Source organism: Aplidium turbinatum, chromosome 1, assembly GCF_918807975.1.
Source record: "Aplidium turbinatum chromosome 1, kaAplTurb1.1, whole genome shotgun sequence".
In the NCBI taxonomy this organism is placed as follows: Eukaryota; Metazoa; Chordata; class Ascidiacea; order Aplousobranchia; family Polyclinidae; genus Aplidium; species Aplidium turbinatum.
This window is the reverse complement of record NC_137472.1, coordinates 43349695-43373335: the sequence shown is the minus strand read 5'-3', so window position 1 is coordinate 43373335 and position 23641 is coordinate 43349695. Positions and strand designations below refer to the sequence as shown.

General features: G+C 38.6%; 1 protein-coding gene across 1 annotated transcript; it reads left to right on the top strand.

Annotated features, from left to right (window-relative positions):
• The first annotated feature begins 2996 nt into the window (after window positions 1-2996).
• LOC145777986 (uncharacterized) lies at window positions 2997-21657 on the top strand. Its single transcript, XM_082589366.1, has 13 exons — window positions 2997-3162; window positions 6259-6398; window positions 6939-7125; window positions 7679-7857; window positions 10253-10352; window positions 11640-11835; window positions 13415-13578; window positions 14035-14209; window positions 16663-16733; window positions 17174-17336; window positions 17925-18038; window positions 18709-18847; window positions 20538-21657. Exons 1-13 carry the CDS (start codon window positions 3029-3031, stop codon window positions 20708-20710), a joined length of 1935 nt encoding a protein of 644 aa, XP_082445492.1. The 5' UTR covers window positions 2997-3028; the 3' UTR covers window positions 20711-21657.
• The last annotated feature ends 1984 nt before the right edge of the window (window positions 21658-23641 follow it).

The window sequence follows — 23641 nt, the reverse complement described above, 5'->3', positions numbered from 1 at the left end:
ATGTTGGTCTGGGTTCTGCGGGGTTAAGCACCCCCCGCCTAGAACTATAATCTGATTGGTAGGTCGGTGGAATCGTATGCAAAGCGAAAATATGCTTTCCGGAAAGTATTTTTTGCCTTCGTGCTCTTTAACTCCTCAAGAAAAGTATTTTTGGTTGTACTTGTACGCTGATACCTTCTGCGGGCCGCAGCAATACAGCGTGGCGGGCCGCCAGTTGGTGATCCCTGTCTTAGAGTAATTTGTTCAAAATCAATTTTGCTATAATAATAATAGAATATATGCCTTTATTAATAAAAATATTTACTTCTCTGTTATCGACATTAAAACCATTATATATGGAGCAAAACGAAACAAAAAAGTATCTACACTATCTTTTGTTCAATGCTCACATTAGGCTATATAAATGTTACAACAACGTCGGCAGCTATTCTGTAAAAAAGGTTGATCCTGTTGTAACCCATATATCATTTTGAGTTTGTGGATAGTGGGCCTGCATTGAAGTGTAAGCAATGGCAATCAGAAATTTGTCAGTTTTGTGAAATTCAAAGCCGTGGACATTTGTTGCAACAGGTCTGTCTGGGGGAGTCGCCCAGCTGTTACAATACTCACATGAAAATTTGCCCTCTGCAAAAATCTGTTAACAATTGGCCTGGGGTTCAATGAACAAACACTAACTTTTGCAAACAAAAAATGACAGGATGAAACGAAAATTGTTTAACTCTCTGAATGTGCGCTTGAGCAATGCGCTTCAAGGAACTCTTCACCAAGAGGCATCCAGAAATAGGAATGCAATAGCACGGTCTATTAAAACACCTAATGTAGGTCTACAGGCAGCACTACTTCAAAGACTAAACAAACGCAGCTTTGGTGTTAACTTCATTCACCTGAACTGTGTAAGCGGTGCAAAGCCTCCAAAACCACATCCACCAGACAGCATACAAAATTATCTGAGTTAAGCTCAAAAAAGGTCTCATCTGTACGAGCAAAAGATTCTCACAACAAATTTGTGAAATTATGCAAACACCGTTTGAAAGATAACAGCGCAAAAGCAAAGTAGCTGATTACATGACTGTGTTAAAAAATGGGAAACTAAAAGTGAAATTATAGATGTTACTGTATGATATGTTACTGTATTGTCATCTTCTTCTTTCTTCTAAAATTTCTTCTACTTCAACTTCTTCTTTGTTCTAAAATTTCACAAGGTTATTACAAAGGTTATGTAACCTTGTGAAATTTTATTTTGTATATTATTCGCTCTGAGAATGCGCATTGCCATGATGCGCGAAACGTCAGTGAAGCAATAAACCATCCTGTTTATTGTTGCTTTTACTTTCAATCTCATCAGATGAACGTTGCAACTAGTGCTACAAACGATGATTGTCCTGATGAACACCCAAACTTTTCAGTATATATTGTTCGTATTGTCACACAATTCGTAAAATTGGGCAAACTTCATTGAACTGCTATCGAATAGACCAGGGGTCACCAAACTTTTTTCCTTGAGGGCCGGATTGCTGTGAGATTAACAGCGGCGGGCCGGATGCAAATTGCGAAAAGATATACAACTAGTGTATTTAGAATCTCCATCGACTTCCTCTTCTTCTTGCTTATGAGGCAGCAATTCAGGCAACATCTCTCAATTGTTGTAACCAGAGTAATGTCTTCATATCAGGGTCTATGAGATCCACATGTTCTGCAGGTCGAAACACTGGACAGTGAGTAATGATGTGCTGTGCTGTTTGGCAGTCACCACAAACACAGGCTGGTGAGTCACACAATCCCCAGGTAAACATATTGTGCTTGAAGCGACCAACACCATGGAGGCGATTCAGAGTCACCCATTCTTTTCTTGGCAGGTCTGAGCCAAGTGGTACCGTAGTGTCTGGTGTGACTTGAAACTGGTTGGGCCGTGAGATGGTTTCCCAGCGGTCTCTCCATGACTTCATCAGGTCAAAGTGACCTTCATGAAGCGCCACAACGTGTCGAGAAAAAGGGTGCCTGAAAAGCAGGCGTTGACGTGTGAGCTGTTGTGCGTCAAGGACAACATTGTGGAGGAGATGACGATCATTGACCTCTGCCTTTAATGCGAGCCGTACGGTGGAATTCTCTCTGCGTAGTTTTGGTGGGGCGATGCCTGAAAGCACTGGTAGTAAGTCTGTGGGAGTTGGACGCAGGCATCCAGTGGTTATGCGCATGGTGTCGTTAAGGGGGATATCTACTTTTCTCGCGTGTGTGCTGCGGCACCAGACTGGAGAAACATATTCGGCAGCACTGTACACAAGCGCTAGGGCACTAGTGCGCAGTGTTGGGGTTTTGGATCTCCAAGTCGACCCAACTAGACATCTGAGAAGGTTGTTTCTAGCTGATGCTTTGGCACAAACTGAATCACAGTGAACTTGAATTGAGCACAATAAATAATAATGTCAGCGGTGGAATAGCAAAGTTGTGATGAAAATCGAAAGGTTGCTGGAAAAGTTATCCCCTGCTGTGATACACTACAGGGCATCGTGCTCTTGAAAAAACATTACATCTTTCCAAATTTGGCCTAGGCTGTCCCCATTTGTGGTGGCCTAATGATAAAAACAGAACACCAACATGTAGGCTGCCTGGTGGAAAAATATACAAATTCAACATACAACAACGAACTATTAGAACGAACAATTTTAACATAGAAGTCTCTATTACACAAAAAGGCAAAGCCAAAGACGGTTGCCAAGGGAAGCACATGTACAGAATTGTAGTGCAGCTGTAATTTCCGCAGCACTTGGCGGGCCGGATGAAATCAGTTCGCGGGCCGGTTCTGGCCCGCGGGCCGTAGTTTGGTGACCCCTGGAATAGACTAAGTGGCAAAGTGCTGCTCTTTGATTTTGAAAATACCCTGTTAGTGCTACATTTTAAAGCTTGGTTTTCGCAGACAAATCAGTTTAAGTAAATTCCTGATTTGAAGTAATGATGCATCATTGTTCGTTTTCAAGGTTGTCACTATGGTGAAGAAGTACTTTTAACTGGAAGAAAAAAGAGAGCAACAATGAATGAAACTGAAAGAACATTTATTAGTGCCTGTTTAGTTCAATTGTCAAGCAGAGGTATTGATTGGAACCCTCCTGTGGATTACGCTGTACTACACAGCAACTGGTACCAAGATTATGCAGCAATTTGTTCGTAAGTATGATCGGCTATTACCAACATGATTTTTCTTTTGCTCAGAGATTTTTCACAAGCGTTGTAATTACTAATTCCATTTATGTCTTGTCTCATATTGTTTTAAAGTTTCTTGACGTTGGCCTTAAAGAGATAAATTTACGCTGCCGGATAGTCGCCTATTGTTTTCAGGCATCACTGCGTTATCAATCAAACTGAGCGGTAATCGTGTTGCGTTTTTAAACTCCGATTCTTGCTACTTTATTCATTTCGTCAGTATGTTTTTGTGTTGTGCCATTTGTTGCTGAACAGGTTGTGTTTACCTCAGCCCTCCCTTGATAAAGTCAGTCGTGCTGACTGACGAAACGTCGGTAATAAAAGCTAGATAGCCTATCATTCTTAACGTCAAGAGGTAATCTAGTAGCCCATAATAGTCACCAGAAAAACGCAAGTCACTTTATTTATCAATTGCCTGGTGAACAGTTTAATTCTGTTTTTAACATGATTTTTGTTGCAAAGAAGTTTGAGCAACATCGTGTGAGCACCATTTCAAGCCCACACGAAATCCACTGGTGAGATTCTATTTCCGTTGACAGCGACTAAAATGTTTCGTAATGGTGCATCGCAAAACACTGGGCCTGTCTAAAAGTTAGCAGTAAACGAATTGGATTTGGGCCGAAAAATAGGCTAGGTGGAAATAGAAATATTTTCCTTGCATCATTTTAAGAACGAGTAAACTCATTCTTTAGGAAAACTTGATAACGCAACACGTAGATCAACATAGCAATTGTCTATCTCGTTTTTTGTTGTTTTTTTTATGCAGCTGTTTCGACCAAATCTGACTAATTTATCTTCGTCATTATCTCGTCCGCCCCGATAGCTCAGTTGGCCAGCGTGTGACTTAGTGAACGAAAAAGCTTCAAGATTAAGCGGCGCTGGTTCGACTCTCGGGATGTACACTTGAGCAACGCATTCTAAGGACTGCTCTACATTCAGCTGCACCTAATGGATGGAATAATTCCACGGCAACAAGACTTCAACAATCGGAAATTTCGCTCTGTCAATCTCGGTAACCGGCCCTGCGTCAAAAGCCTCTACAATTATGCGAAACTATCAGGAATAACCTATTAAGGCTTCGTCTGTCCTAGGATAAAGACTCAAAACCTCAGCTTTGGTAAAGTTGAGCACTTTGATAACTTAGTCCAGGACACCCTTCATTGGTTTACTGAAGGCAAAGTTTTGGATGCTTAGGCTTTGCGACAAATAGCCTACTAGCATTAAATGAATCTCATTATTTTTCACATAACGAAGCCAGATTGCAGAGCAGGCGCAACAAAAGCTCCGTCTGCATCTAACCCTACCAGTGATTCTCAGTTGCAAAAAGACATGAACTGCAAAAAATAGTACAGAACATTGAAACTCCTGCACACTGCAAAAATACTATAGCCTATATTGTTGTAGAGCTCAAGCCCCCATTGGGAATTGGTTGGCGTCCCCCGCCCCCTTGTTAAGAACTACTGATCTATCGTTTTGGTTAAGAGCAAGTTACGCTTTAAGGTTCAGACCACTGCTGCGCTATGCCAAGTATTATTTTTCGCTATGATGGTCGAATATAAAAATGAATTGAACAGAACTGAACTGCATGGCGAAAATGCCGCCTTGTCATCAGTAGGCTACAGCGAGCCATATACAAAAGTAGAGTCTACTCAGAAAACCTGCTACAAACAAATAAACTCACTACCGCACGCCACAAGTTTTACTACAAAACACATTAGCTAGATCCCAATGCGAGATTTTATATTTACTTGTTACAGCTTTCGCGGTCGACTGAGATCAATCCACAGTTTATAGGTAGGCTATATCACGATCGACTGGTTGAACCGGTAGGGCATCCAGGGGGCGGACACTTGGTCATATGCTTCGGCTACAATCGAAAAAAACATGTCATTTTTCTTCCTTTTACCAATTTTTCTTCCTTTCATGCACGCTTAATTTTATTTTATTAACGTAGGCTAATTGGCGTATTGGGTAGGCCTACGCAGGACTTTAGCAGTGGAGTTACGGGGTAGATCTCTCCACGCCCTCAAGCACAAAGAAGTAACACAACATTCCTTAGTAGACAAATAGGCTGTTGCTCACATGACTGCTTAACAATTGAATTACCAATTGCAGTGTTAATAGAGATATGAGGTGAAATGTGCCGCCCATGTAGGCTACATTCATGAGAAAATGGGACACCTCATACCTCAGTGCGCCTCGATAGCCCAGTTAGTGCAAGATGAAACCACAAGATCAAGCGGCTGGTTTGGCTCTCGGGGTGTGCGCTTGAACAACGCATATCGATGACTGCTCTTCATTTAGCGGCACCTAATGGATGGAATAACTTCCCGACAACAACACTTTAACAATCGAAAAACTCCACTCTGTCAATCTCGGTAACTGGCCCTGCGTTCAAAGCCTCTACAATTATGCGAAACTACCAGTAATAACCTATCAGAGGCTTTGTTAGTCCGAGGATAAAGATTCAAAACTAGCCAACCACCTAGTGGATGGAATAATTCACACACAACAATATTTCAACATTCAAAAACTTTACTCCGCCAGTTTCGGTAACCGGGAATGTGACATAAGCCTCTACGTGTTGGTTGTTTTGAATCTTTATCTTCGGATTGACAAAGCCTTGATAGGTTATTTCTGGTATATTCTCGCATAGGCCTACTTGCAGAGGCTTTGAACGCAGGGCCGGTTACCGAGATTGACAGAGTACAGTTTTTCGATTGTTAAAGTGTTGTTGCCGAGAAATTATTCCATCCATTAAGTGCCGCTGAATGGAGAGCAGCTCTCAACGTGGGGAGTCGAACCAGCTCTGCTTGATCTTGAAACTTTTTTGTTTATTAAGTCACGCGCTATCCAACTGACCGATTGCTACACCGGAAATACTGTATTAGCATTTCCTTTAGAATCAACGTGTTAAGATACAAATGTTTTTTTCAACAAAGCCGGACCAAGCGTAAATTGTTGCTGTTTATTTAAATTAATAAAAAAAACACCATTTATTCACTGAAAACTGTTAAGACTGGAGATAAACTTACAATTGAAAAAGGTTTTGTTTTCTAGAACGGAAGCAAATACGGATACCGCTGAATGTTGGTTAGAAGGAATAAATGATTTAATATCAGCTTCGTCAGATATTATCGAAATTGTGAAAGAATGCATTGTTGAATATACTTTTGCTAGAACTGAAGTCAACTATACAGGTAAGTATAGCCAATAAACATTCACAAAGGAGAGTTACATGCCAGGGCTGTGGAGTCGGAAGGTCTTTGGGGTGTAGCCTACATAATCGGCCTGTTATAAACCAAGAATTTGAAGCCGTGTATTTCACTCGACTCTACACAGACCATGCCAACTTGTAAGCATGTTACAGTTGTTCGAAACAGAGTGAAGGGGCGCGTAGAACATATAATCATTGAATTAAAGAAACGTGTCATAAAAAAGAACCACTGCTCTACAAATGTGCAAAACTACTGCCATAGTATACGAAATTGCCATGATTAAGCTCTCAAACTAGCTTTTCCAGTTTGTGGTAAAGATTCCCTTATACAAACTATACATTACCTTATTTTACGCTTAAAAAGTTTTTCTTCTAAGGCAACAAATAAGCTTTAAGTAATTAAAAAACATAGTAACTTCAGAACTATTGTCTTTTACGCAAACGGTGTGGAGCAAAATGCTTCACCTAACTTCTTAACGTTAGTAAATTAATCAGTTTATTGAGACACCTTTTCCGTTTTCAGGCACCAGGTTTCCGTCAAACAGAGAGGAACGGCCTGACAATGATGACCTTTGCCCAGAAGTAGGAGAAACGGAATATATGGATGATTTTGGACAGGAATTCAACGAGGATCTTGATGATGACACAGACGAAACAGTCATGGGTCTGCAAACTCTCATCGGAGTTCTGCAAAGCGACATGATTTGCCCGTTAGTAAAAATTAAAAAGCACTTTTACTTAGTTGCAAATTATTTTCGATTTTTGGAATGAAAAACAAGATCGAACCTGGAAAGTTATTCCTCTGTGTGGCTTAAATGGGTGCCAACTGCCAACCTCCTTTAAATCGCTGAATGCAGAATTGATACAAAAATGTAACCAAATCAAAATAAAGAATTTTTTACTGGAATTAGAATTCCCTTTAGGGCTAAAAGGGTAGGCTAAAGCTTTTCTGAGTGATTAGAAGAGTAATTTGTTTTTAGTCAATATGGTCTCGAACACAGAACTTTAATAAATCTTATGTCTTGATCCTTTTTCCTACTTTATTTAACGATTCGGCCTGTTGAAATTTGTTTTTCCGCTCCACTAAAGCTTTTCCTTTCACATTTTTTGTTTCAGCGAGCCTAGTAACAATAACCCTATTTAATTGGGACGATATATAATTTTTTATAGCTTACCAATAACAATTTAATTTGTAATCTGAAATGTTTGCACCTGAATTAAGATTTTCACTAAACAACACAAACGTGTATTTTTTCTTTGCAGAAACTGTGGATGCGGGAATTTATCGCTCAATGCAGGAACACTGGAAGAATACGACTACGACAACGGCTTATCGTGCGCGCAATGTTGGCCGACTCGACTTTCATCACTCACTCGATCATCTTCGCGGTTAGCCAGATCTTTCAGTCGGTCTGCCATACGAGTATCAAGACTAAGCATTGGTATGTTTTTATGTAACATCGTGAAACACGTAGGGGAGACCCAGAAAAGTTGAGTCAGTTTTAATACTTTTGTAAATTTTTATTGAAATTTTCAAGCTGCAAAAGTATGTTTCTTGTCTGAAGGGTTATAACAATCATTTACCATTACAAACAAAAACAGGAAATTAACTTAAAGTCATTGCATAGTCTATGTGTGTACTTCGCCGATGAAATAAAAAGGTCAATTGGATCAATTCTCCCTAAAACGGAGAAAAGTTGATCGCAGCGTCAAGGTGGGTTGAGTCATTGTTGTCTAAACTGCAGCATATAAAAGGAAACCATCTGATAGAAAATGAACTATCCATTAATGGTCAGCACACAGTCTTCTTCTTTTTTCCTGTGAGACAGGATTGTTTAAATTTCAGGGCAGGTGATGGAAAACCAAGTGAGTGTAGCTTCGTCCAGTTCTGCTATGCCATGCATTCCATTTTGGCGCCTAGTAAATGAAACATTCAAGAACGACATGGTCAGCAGTTTGTTCTTACGCGCTGCACTTGCAAATCAATGGGATGTTACAGCACACACTGTTACATTGTGACTTGCAGTGCCGAATTTACCACTTGACTCGAAAGGCTGAAGCCTATGGCTTCAAGATTTAGGGCGCCTCAAAATTTAAGATACACCACCTATATTTAAAACTATTAAACATAGCTTATGTATTTGTAAAAACTTTCACCTGGTAATAACATCAAATTTTCTGGAAACCCGTTCTAATAAAGTACCGTAGATATTCATAAACAAGTCGTAATGCAAATTAAACTTCTGATGTGTTAATTTTTTAAGAAAAGGAAGCAGCTTATAATACAGCTTAGGCCTTAGAGGTTATTGTTAATTTTGCGAATGGCTTAACTGACTTAACTGTTAATAGTCAAGGAAATCATCCGCTAATTTTTAACCAACTGTTAGTTTTTGCACACCTCTAGTCCTCTGCTAGTTGTGGACAAATACGAGCGTTGTAGCCAACATGAAACAAAATTATAGGCCTGCAGAAAAGCATGTTTTGTTTCATAGGCTCAGTAAGCTACCTTTATTAAATTGTATAGTCTACAAGAAAAACAATTCATATCGCTTTCCCAAATGTAAAATCAATCATTCGACGATTTCTCAGCTTAATGGTTGGTAGATGCTCACGAAAAAAGTCCTTTTCAAGACTTAAAAGAATTAAAAACGAATTAAGATCCACTGATTCTTATTTTTTGTGGAAATGTTTTGTTTCCTTTGACCCCTCCGTGGGGCTCTGCTTTTCACCACCCTTGAGCGGTGGTGGTGACTCTGGTTGGATGTTTGGGCAGGTATCGAACAGTTATTGAATTGATTGGTCATCTACCATTTGGCTCATGATAGAACCCACAGTTGCAAATAGTGTGATCTGTGGTATCTTTTTCTTGCCGCACTCACAGATCGCGGATGGTGCGATCGTCCATTTGTACTCATTGGAGCAAAACAATTTGATGCCGGTGTGCAGGCGATTGAGCCTCAATCAAGCTTTCTTGGCAAAAGCATTCCGGTTGGGTGGAGGCCAATCAGGGATGAGGCCTATGTTAGAGATTAAAGTTTGAAGTCTTGTGGAGTTCACAACACTTGTCTTCAAGACAGGTTATCTGCACTGAGTATTCTGTGTATCAAATGTGACAATCTGAGGCAAATAAACTGTGATTCGATTTTGGATGATTATGTTACGAGAGAAGCTAGAAAACAGCTTTGTTAGTCAATCTAAGTAGTTTTGATTTAAAAAATAATTTATTTCTAATGTGTTTTAAACCATACTACATAGTGAGAACATATGGAAGGATTTATGATTCTGTACATTATGTGACCAACATTGTTGTCAAGTAGCCTAGATGTAAGCTGTAGCCTAGTATAGTTATAATTATTTTGTTATTAACATTTCTCATGCAGGCAACATAAAATTTGTAAGTTCAATATTTCTTTAAAGAACACAACATTATAACATAAAGAAAACTATTATTTTGTTTGACTAACATTTCTTATTTTAGGCCTACATGTAGGCTACAGTAATTTTTCGAAAAATGTTAACAAGTAAAATACAAACTTTGATTATCTTCCAATGGTTAATTTTAACAATTGCATGCATATTTTTCCATCACTGATAATTCAATGTATGGCGTCAGTGGTTGTTTGGAAAAACTCGTCTCAATGGCCGTTAGGGTAAATGTTTGGGCCTTCACAAAAGGAAATAGTCTAGCCTAGGGCCTTTCTTTATCTAAATCCGGCCCTGGTCACTTGTTAGATTTATTTTTTACCATTTAACTTAGAATGGCTAGATAGACTAGCCTAGTTGTTATTTCGTAGAAAATTGCTCAATATAATTTTTGACTGGCATTTTTTTATGCAGTTGACACTTGTCCAGGATCATTCATCGATCCAGATGATCCTTCTGTAGAAACGTCCCTGGATTTGAGAGTGGATTGTTTTTCAAACAGAGTCACTGTCAGGTAAGTTTTCCATGGTCAATTATGAAGAGACGATATGCGGCATCAATTTCTTAAACTAACAATTTGTTTTTTAGCAACAAAGGCTACTCTAGCATAGGTTGCCCTGGCGGAAAAGAAGTTATGGCTGTTCAAAATTTTGACTTACAAATGTAATAGTGTGAAGCAGCGGTGACAACAAGGGCAAGATTGGGCTGGGCAAAGTTCAGGGCATGTGGGGAAATGTTGCATGGCAGAAAATTTTCACTAAGGATGAAAGGAAAAGTATATCGGAGCTGTGTGCTGCCTGCAATGCTATATGGTAGCGAGACATGGGTATTGAGAGAGAGTGAACTGGCAATCCTGAGAAGAACGGAAAGGTCAATGGTGAGAGCAATGTGTGGGGTGAAAACGAGAAGGGAAAAAAGGACTGAAAAATTGTTGGATATGCTAGAGATGAGAGAGATCATAGACCAACTGGCAAGGGCAAATGGAGTAAGATGGTATGGACATGTGATAAGGAGGGAGGAAGGAAGTTTTCTTAGAAAGGCACTAGATCTAAAGGTGGATGGGAAGAGGAAACGCTGTCGTCCAAGAAGAACGTGGAAACAACAAGTGAAGGATGAATTTAAAAAAGTAGGACTGAAGGAGGAAGATGCAAGGGACAGGGTGAAATGGAGAAAAGGGATTAAAACAATTGCTGCGCGGAAACAATCGGCCATCCCGACTAGTGGGGAACAAACCGACGATGGATTATGATGATGATGAATAGTTGGACGAGTTTGCAATAGAATTTGCTTTAGATTCAATCAATTTTAGCTATACTATTTGTTGGTTTTTAGTTATAGTGCTTTAATTTTGACGTTTGTAGGCCTACAGTGTGTGCAGACGATTCGGTATTGATTCGGAACGGCCAGGTATGGGGCTAAAACGTGTAGTTTGTGTCAAAATAATTTGACATTGTACCTGTGCGGTTATGTAAATGGCTAAACTATACAATTTGTGCAACGGCATTATGGTGAAGGCCCAGTACGATTGGGTAGGTTCAACGGTTAGACTGTTTAGTTTATGTATTGCCCCAGCCCAGTTCTGTGAAGGCTGAACTGCACAATTTATGTGAAGGCAATCGAATATTCGCGTAATGGCCTTATTCGCATAAAATCATTATTATGAAGAAAAGTTACTTTTCGCATTGACAAAGCCATATTAGCGGTATCCCAGCAAGAGTTGTATAATGATTATATCAAATTGCTGAAACTGGTTCTGTTTTTTTCTCAAGCTTCAACACTTTCAATATATAATTATGTTCAGGGTTGATCGGTGTACATTGGTGAATTTGGGTATTGATCTTCTGGACGAATTTGTAATAGCGGACAATGAGGAAATTTTGAATTCTACTTCTGTCATACCTTCCGATTGTGTGCCTGATTTTGATAACGTCAATAATCGAAATGACGTAAGATTCACCATCAGAGGCAACTTGGCTTCATGTGGAGCAGCTATAAAGGTTAGAGCACTTACATTATTACAGGATGACTTTAAAAAAATGCCACCCATAAAAACATCAATAAAATGCACACTCTTTCTTGTATGTCATCCATATTTGGTACACATAAAGTTCATGCTTTGCCTGACATGTCTACCCAGTTTCAATGATTTCTGACAAACCATCTTTGTTTTAGTGCCGTTCAAGGATGTGCTCTAAATGTCCACCTTTGCGTTGCAAGCACACCTGGATGCGACGTGCAAAATTGTCAATTACTCTGGCAGATTCCTCTCTAGAAATTGTTGTGATATGTGAACTCAAAAAACAACATCTTCTGGGGAACAACACTTCCAGAGGACTGTCTGCAAAGGCCATTTCATTCCATCAAGTGCACAGCTTGGGTTGCAATCTCCAAGCATGGAATAATTGGGCCATTTTGGTTTGCAGACGAGAACCAACATTCAGTCACAATCAATACGGAGCGTTATCTAGGGGTTCTTAAGAACTTTTGGACAACCTTGGGTAGACGTAGAGGTGTTGTGAGGGATGAACAATGGTTACAACAAGATGGAGCAACTCCCCATACTTTAAATGACTCATTGCAATGGCTGCGGGAACGCTTTGGTCATCATCTCATCAGTAGGAGATGTGATCCTGAATGGGCCTCACACTCGCCGGACCTCACCTCCCAGGTTTTTATCTGTGGGTTATCTCAAAGATAATGTCTACAAGGACAATCCCCAGACTATCCTTGAACTGAAGACAGCCATCAGTGCCAAAATCAGGACAATTTCTAGAGAGGAATGTGCCAGAGTAATTGACAATTTTGCACGTCGCATCCAGGTGTGCTTGCACCGCAAAGGTGGACATTTAGAGCACATCCTTGAACGGCACTAAAACGAAGATGGTTTGTCAGAAATCATTGAAACTGGGTAGACATGTCAGGCAAAGCATGAACTTTATGTGTACCAAATATGGATGACATACAAGAAAGAGTGTGCATTTTATTGATGTTTTCATGGGTGGCATTTTTTTAAGTCACCCTATACTATCGTTTGCTTAATGTCTGATTTTATTAGACTAGTGACTAGTTTAAGTCTTATTTGCTGTTGGATATCCCTTTGTTTAATCTTTGCTGTGCCAGGGTAAAGTAGCAATTGAGCATATAGTTAGGCCTACTGGGTAGCTTGGTCAGGAATTCTGACTATGGAAGCACGGTAGAAGTATTCGGACTCGAAATGCTTCTACAATAGGCCTACAGACTACTGTAGTCTGCAATCGTTGTAGGATCCCTTCACTTTTTAAGGAAGCCTACGATAAAATTACACGTTTATCCCAACTGGATAGCTTTCAAAATGATTTGTTTTACTTTTGACTCAATATTTAGTAAAAAAAAAAAAAAATTTGAAATAACTTAAAACTACCTGCCACATAAATTTAGAACATTTGTGAAGTTGTCAGAAGTTATGGCCTTGCGGTAGAGTTGCAGATTTTTTTGTAACCACGAAAGTGCAAAGTATTTTTGATGAGTTGCGCCCTTAATTGTTTTTCCTGCGCGAAAACAAAATAGCTTTGAACAAATATTAACAATTATTTACAGGTGAACCAAACGCATACGTCATACACATACACTCTTCGAACAAACGATGACGACTTGTTCTCGGGACTTGTTAACTTCGTTGGTGACGTTCGCTTAAGATTTCAGTGTGTTTATAGGACTAACTACAACGTGACTTCTGGAGTCTACGCTGAACCACTTATTGGGTAAGTTATGTCAGTTATTGCCTGGGAAAACTAATCCAGATTCCAGACCAAAAAGTTTCTGTATTTTGGGGTCAAGGAACTGTCATGGTAGTATTTATCACATCGCATAGTTAGCCTACTTCGACTTTATTCAAGGCCAATACAGTAACTGGTGTATGAACCTTATTTTTACTCGTTCTTCAGAACAGAACATCAATATTAGACATGGACTTTCTTTTTATGAGGTGTAAAAGACATGTTGTTGCTACAACTGGAAATGATCTAAATCAAGGGGGCTAAGACTTTTTTGAAACGACCTTACCAGGGCTGCTTTCTATCGCAGGGGAGTGGTCAGTGGTCACCCCCTTGGTTTTCCCCCATCTTCTGCATTGATTACAATAATATTACTGTATTATGATTATTTCTATTTTTGCTTAGCCTTATACATTCTTTTCTATAAAACTTGATATAATGCAGGTTAACTCAAATTGATGTAAATGGTGAAGTGGGGATTTTTGAAGTGAAGTTGACTGCTTTTCGAGATGATGAGTATATGATGCCATTTACGACTGACAACCAAGAAATTATCGTTCCTGATTTAATTTATGTTTCCGTCGATGTTAATACTCCGGCGAACAACCTACTTCTTGTGGTAAGTTGTTTCCAGTTTGTTTGCTAATAATATAGTCAAGTGGTTTGAAACAGTAAAACATAGAAAATGCAAATGTATGCTACCACGTAGGGAAAGCCAGGAGGTTATAGGATGAATTTTCAAGAACAATTTGATTGCTCTGCAAAAATTTAACTGTCATGTTGCAGTTATACAATTGTGTCATTCATTTTAATTACATGCGCAGCGTTTTTTTTTTATAATTTTATTTATGGTATCAATGCAAATAGATTTGTAGTCACGCTGCAATTTGTATTTTTTTATTTCACGTTTGCATATTATCTTGTGTAAAGTGTGAAAGCGAGGTTTTCCGGGATTTAGTAAATGGGAAATTTTTCCGTTTTCGGCTATTACGTACAAAAATTTCCGGTATTCCGTAATAGTAGGCTATTTACCATGCACTACAAAGTATTCCGCCTGAGGCAGGACGAGCTTTTTCTGTAGGACTCGTCATTAAAATTCTTGACGGCTAAGTATAACCAGGTAGGCTATGACATATCTGCAAATGCTTCACTTTTTCTACGCAGTTAATATGCTACATGTAAAATGGGCTTCGGTCCACTTTTATTGCTTGTTGTTGTTTTGCGTTCTATATAAATAACACTGGTCAACACAATTTTTTTGGCAGACAAAGTTAGAGTGTTTTTGGGGGTTTTGAAGGGCGCTGATTCCGAATATGGCCTTAGTTTTCCCGAATTGGCTCTAGTTTAGGAGATATTGCATAGGGTCATTTTGACCAAAATCCCATATTTGAGCCTTATGCGCTAGATCAAAAAAACAGTTTAACCATATTAGATATTTCAGAAATGCAATTTAATGGTCAATTGTGAACAATAAAGACAGTTTTAAGTTTAAATACAGCAACGTCACGAAATTTTTAGGGATATTAGATTTGTCATACTTGAAAACTTGATGTTACCGATGTCATATACAGTACACAAAGTACACAATCATATACAGTAGTGTAAGTACATAAAACACTAAAAAATGTTGCATTAAATCAGTCAATCAACCTTGTATTATAAAATTTAGATAAAAGGAACCACATTATCTTTTTCATTGTAAATTGAAAACAATGGTATGAAATACAATAAGATTAAAACTATTAACTAATTTGCGCCGAAAAAATGTCTTTGTAAAATTTTCGCTTGTGAGAAACTTTTGGGCAGTTTCTCAACAGGTTCCAGCAATAGTCTGCCATCATGTGCTCATTCCATCTGCCCTGATATCTTTCTTCCATTGTCTTGGTGGAACCTTCCCCCTGCTCCTCATTGTAATCACCAAGATTGTCAAGAAATCAGTCAAGGTGGCTGAATAGGAAGTGAACTTTAATGCTCATGTTAGCTCCAAGTTTTCCAAATGCAGATAACATCTTTCGAACTAATTCTCTGTAATTAGGTGCTTTGTGATTCCCCAAGAAGTTTTGTACTACATCCTTGAAGGAGTTCCATGCAGTGAGTTCATTGCTGTTCATGTGACTGGTGAAACCGAATCTTTCATCAACATTCGAATCTGAGATCCATCAAAGACTCCAGCTTTAAGCTTTTCATCAGAGAGTCCTGGAAACTGACTGCAAATGTACTTACTACTTGAAGCAATTCCCCTCCTTGTATAATGATTTGACGAACTGCTTCATTAACCATAATTTGATGTGCAGAGGAGGAAATACAATTCTATCCCTGAGAACTGAAGGTTCATTGATTACATTGGCTGTCACAACTTGAAGACTGGTGCGTTCTGGCCAGTTTTTCTTGCGCCAGTGCTGGGTTCTCGCCCTGCTGTCCCACAAACACAGGGAGCAAGGATACTTGGTATATCTACTTTGTTAATCAATTAGAAAATTGACCATTTTCATGTCAACTCAGATGAGCCACTTATGGATGCGTATTGTAGTCAAGCTTTTCAAGGACAAGTTTGATGACATCATATTCCTCTTTCATCTTTGGAGAATGTCCAATTGGTACAGGAACAAAATGTAGGAGGGAATGTAGGACTTTACAGTAATTTTTAAATTAGCTTTCCTTACTAATTATTATGTTATACGAAACAAAATTGATAAGATTTACGTCCTTCTTAGTGAGATGTTTAGGGGGTTAATACAGGTAAATACACTAATTTGGGCTAATCTAGGGGTATAGGTATTTTCTAAACTAGAGTCAATCTGGCAAAACCAATGTCATATTCGTAATCAGCGACCTTGAAAACTCCAGAAAACACTCTTAGATGTCCTGCCAAAAAATTTTTTTCTCATTTTGTTGACCAGTGTAATTTGTATCATATGGTGTGTGTCAATAAAAAATTCGTTTTTTTCTGAGATCTCATGATAAAGTTATAGATGTTTCCCTTTTTTCAATTTGATGAAAATTCAGAAATTGAAAACTCTAATCGTATGGCAAAGAGTTAGAAATATCAAATCACTAACGCTTTGTTTGTAGGTGAGTCAATGTGTTGTGTCGAATAGTTTTCCAATCAATCCGATGGTATCTGTTTTCGTTATTCAAAATGGGTAAGTGAAAGTTTAACTTTATGGGTTATCTGAGAATTAAGAAGTGGAAAGCTTGCAATGGAAAAAAATACCTTAAACCTAAACTTTTTAAACCTATTTCTATCATCTATGGACCAAAATTAATCCAATAGGCTACTTTTTGTGTTACAGTTATAATAATCTGCCTACATGGTCAACCTCTCTATCTTAATGGCATCTAACAACTTGACCTTACACTGTGAAAGTGCGTTAATACGTTGTCTGTTTGTCTACTGTGTCATACAGACTTAACACTTTTTTATTGCATGACGTAAAATTTTGAGCTAAACCCATCAGCCTAAAAATTTCTGGCTACATTATTGTGAAATGGTCCGTTGAAAGCCGATTAGATTATAGGCTTAACATAGGACCATTAAACTTAAAAAAAGGTCATGGTGAAACAAAAATGCTTTTATTTACAGTTGTCCAATTCCTAATCAGAGAAGTTTTTTAGTCGATGATACAAGACCGGGACGATTTCAATTCGGCTTCTCATCTTTCACCTGGGTCCCTGATGTTGTCCAACAATTGTGCATAACTTGCTTTGTACGTGTTTGTAACGCCGGTCCCAGTTGCCAAAGGATGGTAAATATCATACAAGTATTCAGTGGAAGAGATAGAAAACCATCAGTTCATGCCCTCCAAAAGATTGTAAACGATTATATTTCAAACAAAATCTATCTGAAGTAGAAAACTCCGCGGATCCTCGATTGACTTTACGTTGATACGGGTTTAAAGTAATCGCCCCTTTTTTTAATGTCTGAAGTAGCCTTGATGTTTACGTCAATATTCGGATAGTGTTTTAGACTTGTTGTTGTTGATGAAGGCTGATCATCATGTTAATGATGTGTTTACCACGAGCACACCTACACCCTAAACTAGGGCATTAGGATTAGGTATCAACTGTGTAGGAAATTTTTAGATTCAAAATTGGTTATTATCAATCTCACAAAACCCACTCCTTAGAAAATACTTAAGTATGCCACTGCCAGTACCATTTGCGTAGCTTGCCTATACAAAAATTCAAGCTCACTAAAGTTACTGTACTTTCAAAAAGTTGATCTTGGCTTCTTTGTTTTTATCTTGTTTGGTAGGCTTTATACTTGGCTTCGCAATAGCATAATTACAAGACAGTGGCAACACGATTTTAAACTTGTGTTAATGTTTTCGAAGAACTGTGCAGCCAGAAAACGAAGAGATATCGACATGTTGGGTCACAAAGACGATTTCCAGCAAGTCTCTTTAGGTCCTATTATGTTAAAAACAAGGAAGAATACTTGCACAAAAGTAAGTTTAAGAAATTACAATCATCAGATAACTATTCTAACACAAGTTTTTGGACAGCCGTTTTTAAACAAACTTTTTCAAGAATAAATGTTTGTGTTGATATCTTTGATAAATGCAATAATACGTTTTTCAGCACAAGTCTTAACCCCCACAACCCACATGAAGTTCGTTTTGAGAAAAACAACCTATTTTTTTAATTTCTCTTTTCTATGACTTTAAACTGCTTTTTGCCATGCAGATTGTAAAGTTAATAAGATGGCTTTGGAAGCAAAGCGAAGCAGGCTGTTAATATTTTTTCACCGACTTTCACCATCATGTTTGAAAAGACAACTTTTCCCGAATCTTGAGGATGCTTTTCATAATATTGCACTTCGGGCTAATTTTGTCAACACCATGATTACTACCATAGCCTAAGGTTTTGCGACCGTGCCATATTTTCATCTGAAAATGTACTAAACAAACGTCAAGTTTCTAAACTTTGGCGTTAAAACCTGATGAGGCCTAGCGTTTGGCTTCCAGTCCAGATGCTATCATAGCGATGTGACCGACGTCCACGCCTTGAGCTACTGTAGTTACCTTTAGGTGTCTTATTCGCTATTTGCAGAATGAATTGCTGATCCCCTTACATTTGTCACTTACTCGGTAGCAAAACGTTTTGCTATTTATGCAGAATAATGGTGGGTGCTCTCATATTTGCACTCCATCTGGCACAAGTTCACACTTCTGTTCTTGTCGCCACGGATTCTCACTGATGCCAGATGGAAGAAATTGCTTTGGCGTGGGAGACAATTTAGAAAAGCAACTAGCAGGTGGGTGCTTTAAATCTTGCAGTGTTTGTTTTCCAGTGTTAGCACCTAACGACAGAGATCAGCTCATTGGTCCGCCCCTTTAGCTCAGTGGTTAAGCGCCTGGCTCAAGATCAAGCGGCGCTGGTTCGCCTCTCGGGGTGTGCGCTTGAGCAACGCACTTCAAGACTGCTCTCCATTCAGCGGCACCTAGTGGATGGAATAACTCCCCAGCAACAACACTTCAACAATCCGAAAACTTCACTCTGTCAATCTCGGCACCCGACCATGCGTCAAGAGCCTCTACAAGTATGAGAAACTACCAGAAGTAACCTATCAAGACTTTGTCAGTCCGAGGATAAAGATTCAAAATCAACCAGCGAATGCATTTTTTTTCTTTAGTGTTGTGCTTGTTTCAGAGGTTGTTTGTCAGTTTATTGATCAGCATATGACCAATAGACAACGGGTCTCTGGCTTCCCTTAAGGTTATGTCGTCTTTGTTCTTCATGAAAAAATTATCTTGACAATAATAAAAATGCATAGGCAAGTTTTAGAAACTTATTGGTTTTCGAAGCAATGTACTTTTACTTCTGACAACTTTGCTGTTTCTAAAAACACATACGTTTTAGTGCTTTTTCCGAGATCAATGCGTTCACAGACCCTCTAAAAGTTTAAAGCTTCCTATAGATCAAGGGCCAAATGAACACGTGTAAATTAACCCGAGGGCCACAATACACAATAAGAAATCAATAAACAAAATACTTAATCAAAATACAATAAACAACCAACTTTTCAAAGCGCGGAAAAACTAAACCCTGGAAGAACTAACTTTGGCAAATACCAAGGTTACTATTGCGATAGCGACACAACAAGTGAATAAGCAATGTGATTGTGATATAACAATACGAGTTTCTCGCACGCAACTAAATGGCTCGACAGGTGCTAAAAAGTCATAAGTTTGATGGGCATCTTCAGATTTTTCGAGCAATTTTATAGTGCATTTTGTCTTTCTAACTTTATATATAAAAAAATATGTACTGTGATTGTTAAATATTTCAAAGTTTAAAAATACATCGCGGGCCGCGTATTTGAGACCCTTGCTACAGAACATAGGTTGGGAGCGGTTACTGGTGTTTCAAATGTTTTGGATTGTAGTCGCATAAATGGGAAGAACTAGACTTTTGCGCTTATAGAGGGAACATGTTTGTAGTGGGACGAAATGGTAGGCTACTAACCACACATATGGAATATGGATTAAATGCCCTGTTTTTGAACAAAACTGTATTCAGATACGGGCTAGTATTTACATTTAAGCTACTTTGTCTACAACTACCAGAAAGCACAAACTGTTATGTTTACATTGATTCAACGCCTACAAACGTTGAATCAATGTAAAAACGACGGGTTGTGCTGTCTGGGCAACTACTACTACTACTTGTTTCTGATATCAGTTGCTTGCCCCCTGTGATTTAATAAACTTTCCTGATGTTGCACATTGGCTACAGACCTGGTAAAATTTTTGTTGTTTAATTTCAGCACAATCAAAAACATTTTAATAGCCTACTTTACATTAGAAGTAAAAAGACGAATCAATTCGCGATTGATGAATTATAACTGTTTCTTACCATAGGGCTATTTCATTAACTATATTTAATGATATAGCCGATTTACTTCAGCCCCCTTCAAACATGGGTCATATTTTCTTAAATTGCAGAATGGACGACGTCAGATAAAGACAAGCAAGCAACTTCTGTATCCAGCAGAGAAACCTTCATTCATGATGTGCCAATAGATATTTTCTTGATACTTATTTGCTTTATTATCTTTGCGTTGCTAATACTTATGCAGAAAAGAAATAATAGTGCGATTAAAAATTCAAAAGTCTAACACTCACAATTTTAAAATAATTAAACTGCAATATTTACACACGACCACACCACCGAACGGCAGTGAACATGAGCACGTCTCCGCAGTCGATATCATTATCAACATCTGCCAGAAATCGCTTAAACTAGCGATGATCAAGCGCATTTGCACGAATCCAATTTACTGTTGATGTTGCGATTTCTATCACATTAGACATTTTCTGAGACTTAACAACGATATTTTTTTTGGTGTAAAATGCAGTGGTGGCATGCCACATCACAGGAGCAACATTATCCTCTGCACGCCATCTGTTAAGGGGTTCATGAAGACCTTAATTCAGTGGTTCCCAACCTGGGGTTCGCGACCCCCAAGGGGGTCGCAGAGCATTTTATAGGGGGTCGCGAAGGTGTTGCTCATGCAACAACAAATGTGAATGTAAGTAGGACGAGGTACCGGTCCGCTAGCCATTTCATTCGGATTGCTTGTAGCACAACATTACTACATCAGTATGCGTCCACGGTGATGTAATAAGCGTGACTGTAGGTCCTACAGTTACATCACAGTGGACGCATACTGTGTAGGACTATTCGTTGTAAAAGTGTAAATTGAAACTCTATTAACGAAGTAGTCTTGTATATTAAACAACAGAGATCAGTCAATACTCGAGATTGCTAAAAAATAGTTAAAGGGAGCATCGTTCCATGAAGAAAAAACGAAAATACGTTGAAGAGTACATTAACCTTGGCTTTACTTCTATATTGACCAGTGGTGTTGAGAAGCCACAGTGTGTTCTCTGCAACGTTGTTCTTAGGCATAGACTTACCATAATTTCTTGGGCATAATCCGGGACAAACTCAAAACTATGAATGGAATAACTGGACGAAAGGCCGAAGGCCTGAGCTTGGCAATTTTTTATTCCATGTTTATATTTATAAGCTTTAATATTGCATAATAAAGTATTCTACTTAGATTGAATAAAATTTTTTATTACTTTATTTAAAGGAAAATACATGTTTCTCGGCAGCCGATTTGTAGCAAGAATTGACAGCGATAGACACATGTTTCGCCCATGAGGCTGGGCTTATCAGTATCGCACCGTATTCTGCCACAAATTTATTCGACCACCGCTTTACCAGTCAGTTTAACTCTTATCTTTGTGGAAACAAAGAAAGAGCCAACAAAACCAGCAGGCGCCAGGGCAGAGGACATTGTGAAGAAAGGGGCGTTCTTCCCGGCTATCAGCACAAGGCTGAGCACTCACTAGTACAGCGAGCAAAATACATGTTAATTTAAGCAACACTAAGTCACAAATCAGACATTTATAAGAAAAAAAAGAACAAGCACTGAGAACAAAGTAATAACACTAACTAACTCACAAATCAAACATTTATAGGGGGATGCATTCAGAAACCATTGGCTTCATCGTTTCATTGAAGTCAATAGAATAATGACGCAATAAACGTCACTCATTATTCCCTAACTAAAGGATTTCTCAAGCTATACGCGATATTTTACTCAACCTAATAAGCTAAAAAAATTAAGATATTAAAATAAGTCTCGAGTTAAAGCAAAGTTAAGTCTTTTGGGACGGAATTATTTCATAATTTTGCATCAGGTTGGAGTTAATTTTGAAAATTTCACTAAAGTAAAATTCCGGGACATTTTGCTAACCGGGACGGGACACCGGGACGGGACACCGGGACTGTCCCGGCCAAACCGGGACGTATGGTAGGTCCTTAGCGCAGAATCATTGAAATGAAACCATCAAAATTGAAACGCCATTTAGAAACCAAACACCTCCAACATGCTAAAAAAGATGCAGCATTCTTTAAACGCCATGAAGCTGGTCTCAAGCGGCAACGGCTTGACGCTACTGGAAACTTTCATCAGGCAAATGTGGCTGTAGTTCAGGCGTCCTATAAAGTCGCACTGGAAATTGCCAAAGGAAAGAAACCAAACCTCACACTATTGGGGAAACACTTGTGAAGCCATGCTTGTTAAAAACGGTAAGGCTGGTTCTCGGGGATGCAAGTGCGGCGAAAGTTAAACATTTTTAGTGCTGCCTTTTGTTGTGTTATTTGTTAATAGTATACTTGCATTTAGGAAAGAACATAAGTGGGAGTCGCGGTATCTACGAAAATTTTTAAAGGGGTTCACCAAGACAAAAAGGTTGAGAACCACTGCCTTAATTCTTCCCTAACGTGGAAGGACACCGATCTTTTACAACTGAACACAGTTTTGACGGGTCCAAATGTGCTTACAGAAGACTTGAACGAAATTCACACAACGTATATATTTCTTTTGTTGTTCCATAAATGGAATGCAAAGTGAGAAATTGTTCGCAAATGTTAAAGTCTGGCGTGACTCTCCTGAAAAACATAGCAAATTGCTCTCTATCCGTGGTGTGGAGAAACGTTATTTCAAGCATTTTCGTTGCTAGCAGGTTAGTTGTGTGACAACCACGTGTTCTCGCCATTTTGGACTGTTCTTCCAGCACAATTAATATATTTTTGCTGCATCGATGAGGGGCTTGAGGGCCGTAGGAAAAATGATTGAGAGCCGCTGTTGAAAATCACTAGTTTAGACCAGCCACTACACTTAGAGGATTTAATATGCCTGTTTGAGTAAATAATATCCTCTCCTTGGCGCATCGATATTTGTTCAAAAATTAATTTATTCTTTGTTTTATGACCATTCCAAATTAAAAGTTCCTTGAGGTTTATAAAATGTTTCATCACTTATCTCATATTAAGCTCTTTAGAATGTTCTTTACAAAACTGATGTAGTCTATACTGACATAACCACACACACTTTAGTAGGCAAAAACATTTTTTATTGGGCCAACTATTTTTAATATTCAAAGAAAAACTTTTAAGAAAAGTAGTGTGTTAGTGCCAGGATTCCTGGGAATGTTATTTATTAAGCGCAATATAAAACTTTGGTCTGCACTTG

Bases quoted from the DNA above. Each gene is read 5' to 3' on its own strand.
- LOC145777986 (XM_082589366.1), top strand. From the start codon at position 3,029: ATGAATGAAACTGAAAGAACATTTATTAGTGCCTGTTTAGTTCAATTG. The intron at 3,163-6,258 runs GTAAGTATGATC...TTTGTTTTCTAG, and splicing joins GATTATGCAGCAATTTGTTC to AACGGAAGCAAATACGGATA. The intron at 18,848-20,537 runs GTGGGTGCTTTA...CTTAAATTGCAG, and splicing joins TTTAGAAAAGCAACTAGCAG to AATGGACGACGTCAGATAAA.